This window comes from Mustelus asterias, chromosome 22 (assembly GCF_964213995.1).
Source record: "Mustelus asterias chromosome 22, sMusAst1.hap1.1, whole genome shotgun sequence".
NCBI classification, from domain to species: domain Eukaryota; kingdom Metazoa; phylum Chordata; class Chondrichthyes; order Carcharhiniformes; family Triakidae; genus Mustelus; species Mustelus asterias.
In genome coordinates, this window is record NC_135822.1 from 839,306 (window position 1) to 848,134 (window position 8,829).

Here is an 8,829-nt window from a genome sequence, read left to right on the forward strand (position 1 = left end):
CCAGCGAGTGGTTAGGATCTGGAATGCACTGTCTGAGAGTGTGGTGGAGACAGATTCACCCAGCGAGTGGTTAGGATCTGGAATGCACTGTCTGAGAGTGTGGTGGAGACAGATTTACACAGCGAGTGGTTAGGATCTGGAATGCACTGTCTGAGAGTGTGGTGGAGACAGATTCACACAGTGAGTGGTTAGGATCTGGAATGCACTGTGTGAGAGTGTGGTGGAGACAGATTCACACAGCAAGTTGTTAGGATCTGGAATGCACTAAGAGTGTGGTGGAGACAGATTCACACAGCGAGTGGTTAGGATCTGGAATGTACTGTCTGAGAGTGTGGTGGAGACAGATTCACCCAGCGAGTGGTTAGGATCTGGAATGCACTGTCTGAGAGTGTGGTGGAGACAGATTTACACAGCGAGTGGTTAGGATCTGGAATGCACTGTCTGAGAGTGTGGTGGAGACAGATTCACACAGTGAGTGGTTAGGATCTGGAATGCACTGTGTGAGAGTGTGGTGGAGACAGATTTACACAGCGAGTGGTTAGGATCTGGAATGCACTGTCTGAGAGTGTGGTGGAGACAGATTCACACAGTGAGTGGTTAGGATCTGGAATGCACTGTCTGAGAGTGTGGTGGAGACAGATTTACACAGCGAGTGGTTAGGATCTGGAATGTACTGTCTGAGAGTGTGGTGGAGACAGATTCCCACAGCGAGTGGTTAGGATCTGGAATGTACTGTCTGAGAGTGTGGTGGAGACAGATTCACACAGCGAGTGGTTAGGATCTGGAATGTACTGTCTGAGAGTGTGGTGGAGACAGATTCACACAGTGAGTGGTTAGGATCTGGAATGTACTGTCTGAGAGTGTGGTGGAGACTGGTCTAACTAAAGTGTTCCAAAGGGAATTGGACTGTTGTCTATAAAGAAGGCATGCACAGGGATGGGGGAAGAAGATGAGAGAATGGTATTTAGTGAATTGTTCATTCTGAGAGCCAGTGCAGACACCATGGGCCGAATGGCCTGCTTCTGTGCTGTACCAATTATGCAATTCTCTGCGTCAGTTCCCTTGCATCCCAGCAGAAAATGTTCCCTGCGGCACCTCCCCAATGTTACCCTTCAGTGATGCTCCCTCCCCTCTGTGCATTTCAGCGCATGTGACCAGAGAGCTTCTGTTTTGAAGCTGTAGTAATGCGCAGTCAGCAGTATAACTCCACTCCCGGCCATGCACCGCATTGCACATATCGGTGCTGACAGGTTAACCGCAGCCTTAGCAAAGGTTATCAAATGGAAGTTAAATATATTGGAAACAACATTCCCTTGGTCACAGATTCCTCTCAATAAACATCATACGGTTATTATAAATCATAAAGATTATGATTCCCTGAATAAACACCGAGAAATATTCTTCTCCCAGAAGTTGCAGCAGCGGTTTTGCAAACATGTCTTTCAGCCGCTCACTGAAACCTCCTCAGCAACTCATCTTCTCTCAGCCTGGCTGCGGCTTTCACACAAACATCATCATCTAATTTCACCAAAGTGTCTGTTCACATTTTTACAATATGTCAACCTCCCTCACATTTACACTCCGGCTCTCAGAGGGATTCCCATTGCTTTAAAAACTATTAATTTTAAATGTTAAACCGCGACATTCTTTCAGCAGAGCAATGTGACCGGCCTTTGAACAATGCAGAGAGAGATTGCTGGATGGTCAGACATTTCTCTCAATGTCTGTGGGGAAATCCGCTGGCATTGCCCTGGGTCCCAGTGTTCACACTGGAGGCGATTCTAACCTCACTCTCCTAAAGAGATCCAGCCAAGGGAATTCACCTGAAATATTGGTGTCAATGTCAATCACTCCGCTTTGGGTGAAATAGGAAAGGCAGCGGGTCATTCAGCATTCGGAAAGTAGGAAAAAAGACGTAAGATTAATTGTGAATATTAACTGCGACTTTCTCTGGAGCTGATTGGCTGGTTTGCAATATCTTTTTAGCGCCCATTTTCAGCTGTTGGTATTTTGTTCACATTTTTTTCGGGAGGCTGTTGCTTTGTAAATGCGACATCAGTTCTTACAAATCGTCACAACGCGTGTACAGCTGTTAATGTTTACAAATCCAGGGATCACTCACATCTGGCCTCCCTTCACAAACAGCTGGCTGGAAGGAAATGTTGGGGGAACCCAGTGACGTGTGGGTGAGAAACTGCTGATAGATTGTATTCTTAAAACCTGAGTTCTGAGCCCAGCTCCTGGCCATCAGTTTCTCTCTCCACAGCCGCTGTCTGACCCGCTGAGAACTCCCACCATCCGGGAGTTTCGATTTTGTACTAACATCAATCACACTTTCACATAAATTGTAAACTCTGATTACACCAAATTCCCTTGGATGGGAGGACGGTTATTTTCCGAGGAAAGGCTGGGCTTGTCTCTATGTGAGTTTAGGGGATTGAGAGGCGTTGAGGGAAGCTGGGAGGGTGGACAGTGAAAGGAAGTTTCCCCTTGCGAGCGAGACGAGAGCCACGGACAGAGTTTAAAAATAAAGGATCTCCATTTAAAATAGATTGTCTCTTTCTCAGAGGGTGGTGCATTTTTGGACATCTGTTGTGGAGACCAGTAGAGAGGGTCATTGAACATTTCTAAGGCGGCGGGGGGGGGGGGGGGGGGGGAGGGTGGTGATGGTGGGTGGGGTGGTGATGTTGAGTGGGGATAGATTCCTGACTAACAATAGAGCCAAAGGTTATTGGACAGAGGTGCAATGTAGAGTTGAGGACACAATCAAAAATAGCCATTTCTTGAGGGGCCGAATGGCCTATCCCTGCTGCTAATTGTTGGAGTGTATTCCTGAGGATGCAATAGGGCAGAGTACAGGAGAGTTCACTTAGCGCAGAGTACAGGAGAGTTCACTTAGGGCAGAGTACAGGAGAGTTCACTTAGGGCAGAGTACAGGAGAGTTCACTTAACCCTTCTCATTTCTGTTGGTTTAATTTTATTTTATATCAACAAAGTTTTGAATGAAGCAAATATAAGATGTCGCTCGTTTTTATCAATATAGCCTGAATAATGTCTAAAAATGTCCAATCTCCTCGCTCTGGGATGGTTTGTCTGATATTAGTGGCCGTGTCTCCTTATGACGGGGGAAAGGGGGGGCGGGGCTGGAATTCCCCTCCCCAAAATTATCCTGAGCTGCAGCAACACAGGGCCCTTCTTCAGGACATTTAACGATGTTTTTTGCATTGAGGTCCATGTTCCAATCAGGATTATTTTGGAAAAGCCAGCACCTCATGTTTGTCATTGAAGTAAGTGACATCAGAGCAGCGGGCGGCACGGTGGCACAGTGGTTAGCACTGCTGCTTCACAGCTCCAGGGACCTGGATTCGATTCCCGACTTGGCTCGCTATCTGTGTGGAGTTTGCACATTCTCCTCGTTTCTGCGTGGGTTTCCTCCGGGTGCTCCGATTTCCTCCCACAGTCCAAAGAGGTGCGGGTTAGGTTGATTGGCCATGCTAAAATTGCCCCTTAGTGTCCTGAAATGTGTAGGTTAGAGGGATTAGTGGGTAAATGGGTGGGATGGTGGTCGGTGCAGACTCGATGGGCCGAATGGCCTGTTTCTGCACTGTAGGGTTTCTATGATTTTGCTGATTTCGGGGGAGGGGGTGCAGGATTCCTGTTCCTGACAATCACGATATTCCAAAAGGAACGTTTCTATTGGAATCACTTCCCTGTCGATCGATGACCAAAAGAGCGAAAATCACAGAGTTTGTGCAGAATTAAACAAATTGGAAGCGATGGTGATCAGTGTGATATCACTGGTGTGGAATTGAAACATTTTTGCTTCGAATTCATTTTAACGTCCCCCCCCCCCCCCCCAGTTTATATCCAACTTCTACTGAAATAATATCTATAGGAGTGTAGTCACAATGCAGAATCGTGAGGTCCAGATAATGAAAGAATGGTTCAGAATAATCTAGAATATTCCAACTAACCAGCCACTTTTCCATTTTAAAATGGTTCACAGAAATAGCGAGTGTGCATTAAGATTCCAAAATTCTCAGTCGAACCCTCTCGAGTCTCAGGGGAAACCCCTTTCAGTGGCCCCTATCTCTTAGTCTTCATTTCTTTTGACTTCTACTCTTTTGTGACTCACACCTGAAAACTGAACAATTCTCAGTTTTTCCCTGCAGTCTCTTTCTGAATATCTAATTGAGGTATCCACTCTCACACCGGAAATTATTGACAAATACTAGGCCCCTGGTGTGTTCCTCACTCCCACACTATACACAGATAGCAGAGAGAACATTAACATTCTACATCAATAAACCCAGCACCTCCCCTGGTTCCACTTCTGTAGATTCAGCAAATTCAAACAGCTCCGACCTTCCCAAGGATGCAGGGAAATCTGCATTAAATCACTCCTGGATTCGTATTTCAGAAAATTCTTTAATCTGAAGATATCCAAATTTCCCTCTCGAAACGATTAGATTCTTAACTTCCCCTCAATCTTCACGTCATCCCAAACTGGTGACCAGAGATAGAGACAGACAATAAGGGACACAGAGACACACACACACACAGACAGACAGAGACACAGAGAGAGAGACAGACAGACAGACAGGGACAGAGAGAGAGAGAGACAGACAGGGACAGAGAGGGAGGGAGCAGGTCTGAAATCAGCCTTTTTGGTGTCCTCACATTACTGATGAGTATTGAAGGTTAGTCCTACTCTCAGCAGCTCTGTACAATCCGCAGCTCAAACACCGAGTTTCCACATTCTGCAGCTTCCTGTACACACTGTTTCTGAAAACCTGCTGAAGGACAATGTGAGAAAGGCACTTTTTAGATTCGCCGCTCTAACACAAGCAGGGGTACACACACACATACACACACAGATTCAGGGGTACACACACACATACACACACAGATGCAGGGGTACACACACACATACACACACAGATGCAGGGGTACACACACACATACACACACAGATGCAGGGGTACACACACACATACACACACAGATGCAGGGGTACACACACACATACACACACAGATAAACGTGTGCATTTAAACTAACCTCCCTTCACCACCCACACACCCATCCGATCTTATTTACACTTCACTAATAGGCTGACAATGAAGGATAATGACCAGAGGTCACCAACACCAATCATTCACTCGGACAACACGAAGGCTGGCATTATTTAAACGTTGTCGGGGGATTGAAGAGAAAGGTTGTTCCGGTGTAATTTAAAACTGACCATTTCATTTCCTCAAACACACCAGTTCCTGTCTGATAAATTCTTTATCAAGAAGATGGAATGATAGCAAAGAGCTTCTGGTCTGGTGTGGAACCCTCATTATTATCAAACTGTAAACGATACCGCAAACTTGTTTGCGCTGCCCCCTCTGATATTTTATAATCTTATTGTTTTTTTGTGTCAAGGTCTAATGTGCCTGATAACCGATTCGCTAATGTTTTAGCCCATGCTCTAAGTTCCTTCCTACAACTCCAGTGAATTCTCCCAGTTTCCCTAAAATAATGATTTGCAGTCAGAGGAATAAATTCCATCGCGCCCAAAACCACGAAGGATCGAACCACCTTTCGCTTATTAGGCAATCCGACACCATTATTGAAAATGAGCTCTAATTGGCAAAAAAAAACAGTCCACATCACAGCAAGAATCTGTAAATAGAGAGAGAGAGACAGGAGAAAGATTTGACCTTTTATTAATACTTTGCGGAAATAGCCCTATAAAGGAGAGAGGTACAACAGATATTTATATTTTAGAGATTCAATTAAGAAAAAAATCTTGAGGTCTGTCATTCAAAGTTGCAAACAAGATCAGTGGTGATTTGTAGATGTCCTCAGAGGAGGCAGTTTACACATCTTCATGCAGAGCGATAACTTTACCAAGAAGGAAAGAAAATAGTCCTTTAACAAGAAACATGGCAGCCAATTAGCATTTACATTCACAGAACAGACAACCTGGTCGCCTTTTTGGCATTCTCGAGATATTTGGCACTGTCGGGATGATAATTCATACAATATAGAAAGTATATTACTGCCACGATAATAAAACATATTCAATGGATCGCACTGAAGGATATACACTGTTTATAAATCCCCTAATATAGAAAATATTTCACTTTAAATTCAGCAGGCCGCAACAAGAAATTAAATCAAGCTGCACAGTTTTAAATCAAAAAAAGAAACAATATTTCCTCATTCCTATAAAATATGTTTATCTTAAACATTCCCCAACGCTGCAATAAAGGAGAATAAAAATAACGTTGTACATCCAAGGTGCAGACAATTACAGTATTCGCAAGGTAATGTAAACACGGTGCTCCATTCATAACAAGGTAGCCGCTAGCAATACAATACAAAGATTTGATTGATAGACATTTATGTGCTTGCTGCTTCATTCTCTCGCTCCATAGCTGGGCTGCCGTATTGACCCTGGCTAGTCTGTTACTACAGGCAGCCACCACACTGCTTTGAGACAACTCCACTGTGACAGCGTTCATGGGCAATCAATCTCTGCACATGACATTGAAAGGTTCACTCTTGTACCAACATTACTCCTCAATTTCCCCCTGGGAACTGCCCTCAGATTCTGCCTCCAAGCCTCAGACACAATAGTTTGATGTTAAGCATCGTGGACCACAGCTTTGATAAGTTAAAGGTTAGTTCTGCGTTCTCAAAGTGCTCGCTTCTCTCGCCAACGGAAAGGTGGGACTTGTTTAAATGTTTTTTTTTGTGTTGTTGATGGACATAGTATCCTCCGGACTTTTGTTTTTAAACACCCGGAGGAGATTTCTCCGTCATGTTTTTCAGAACGTCGTCAATTCTGTCGTCTTCGATAACAACTGCAACGTAGAAAAAAACAATTCATCTTTCCCTCAACAATGGCATGTTGTAGCTGACAGAGGGGAGGGAGGGAGGGGGGAGGGGGGTTATTGCAAGGGGCTGAGTGAGGACAGACAACAATAAACTGGGACTGAGAGCCAGGCGACGGATCCACTCATTCCTTTAGTAAATTTACACAAAAGGCGGTGGTGGCGGATTTGGATTTGAAAATAAGAACACAAAAGAGGGGAAGCAAAATGCGCAGCAGCTCAGAACACAAGAGCCGCTTCCCCATCAACGCCACCCCCCCTCCCCCCAACCACAATACATCTGCAATCATTTACACTCCTTCAAAATAATAAACCTCTCACTGTTTGAAGTAACCCCCCCCCCATAAAAAATAACAGGGTGATGATGCTGTGAGAGGTAATGCAGAATGTTGCATTATTTAAATTGCAATTTAATTCCCACATCCAAAAGAAATGGGATGGATTGGAATGCTCCTTGTTAACGCTACAGGTATTGAGAACACACTCTCTTACCCCGCTTGCTCCTCCCGATCTGCCCCAGCTTCGGCGGTCTTTTATTCTGCCCAGATGCGAAAAAGTTGTTGCTGTCCTGGAGGCGGCAGGTGAAGGAGATTTGTCCCACTTCATCGCCATGCCCGTAGTGTGCAAGCTTCTCCTCGCTGTAAGGTAAGACCTCGGACATAGCAGCGGGTAGCCCTGGGCACCGAGAGTGTAAACAAGCGGCAGAGACACACACAAGGAGCAGCAAGAGGTGCTGACACTGACTGCAGCTCAGTCTACACATCCACTGCAGCTTCCCCAGCAGCCCAGCTCTCCAGCTGCCTCTCTCCTGCCTTCCCAGGCTATTCGCTTCAACCTTCTGTTTTCTGCTTTCGGTCTCACTGTCGGTGGCGGCGAACCCGAGCTGCTGGAGGATGGATGCAGAGGGAGAGAAGGAGAGAGAGAGAAGGAGAGAGAGAGAAAGAGAGAGAGAGGCAGAGTGTGAAATCTCATTCGCACGTCATTGTGTCGGAGTTTTCCTCTGCCAATAGTCACCGCGTCAGCCAGGGCTGCTCACTGGCCAGAACTCTCTCTGGATCCCTCTCTGGATCCCTTGCTCTCGGGATCCCTCTCTCTCTGGATCTCTCTCTCTCTCTCTGGATCCCACTCTCTCTGGATCCCTCTCTCTCTCTCTGAATCCCTCTCTCTCTCTGGATCCCTTTCTCCCTGGATCTCTCTCTGGATCCCTCTCTCTGGATCTCTTGCTCTCTCTGGATCCCTTGCTCTCTCTCTCTGGATCCTTCTCTCTCTGGATCCCTTTCTCCCTGGATCTCTCTCTGGATCCCTCTCTCTCGGAATCTCTCTCTTTCTGGATCCCTCTCTCTCTGGATCCTTCGCTCTCTCTGGATCCCTCTCTCTCTCTGGATCCCTCTCTCTCTCTGGATCCCTCTCTCTGGATCCCACTCTCTCTCTGGATCCCCCTCTCCCCCCCCCCCTCCCCACCCTCTGGATCCCCCCTTCTCTGGACACCGTCCTCTTTCTCTCTGGATCCCCCCTCTACTGTCCCTCTCTCTCTGGAATGACACTAGGAAGTTCTGTGGAACAAAGGGACCTTGGTGTGTTTGTCCACAGGTCTCTGAAAGCGGAAGGGCATGTTAGCAGGGTGGTGAACTTGCCTTTATCAATCGAGGCATAGATTACAAAAGCAGGGGAGTCATGTTGGAGTTGTACAGAACTTTGGTGAGGCCACAGCTGGAGCACTGTGTGCAGTCCTGGATTGCACTGGAGGGGGTGCAGAGGAGATTCAAAGAACAAAGAACAAAGAAAAATACAGCACAGGAACAGGCCCTTCGGCCCTCCAAGCCCGTGATGGCACAATGATGCCCGAACTAAACTAAAAAACCTTCTGCCCTTACTTGGTCCATATCCCTCTATTCCCTCCCTATTCATGCACCCATCCAGATACCTCTTAAATGTTGCCATT

General features: G+C 46.2%; 1 protein-coding gene across 1 annotated transcript; it reads right to left on the reverse strand.

Moving 5' to 3' along the window:
- Positions 1–6,786: 6,786 nt before the first annotated feature.
- On the reverse strand, positions 6,787–7,548 carry camk2n1b (calcium/calmodulin-dependent protein kinase II inhibitor 1b). The gene is made up of 2 exons (XM_078238453.1): positions 7,380–7,548; positions 6,787–6,857 (listed from the first exon to the last, which is right to left on the reverse strand). The coding sequence occupies exons 1-2, from the start codon at positions 7,546–7,548 to the stop codon at positions 6,787–6,789; spliced, it is 240 nt and encodes a 79-aa protein (XP_078094579.1).
- Between the last annotated feature and the right edge of the window lie 1,281 nt (positions 7,549–8,829).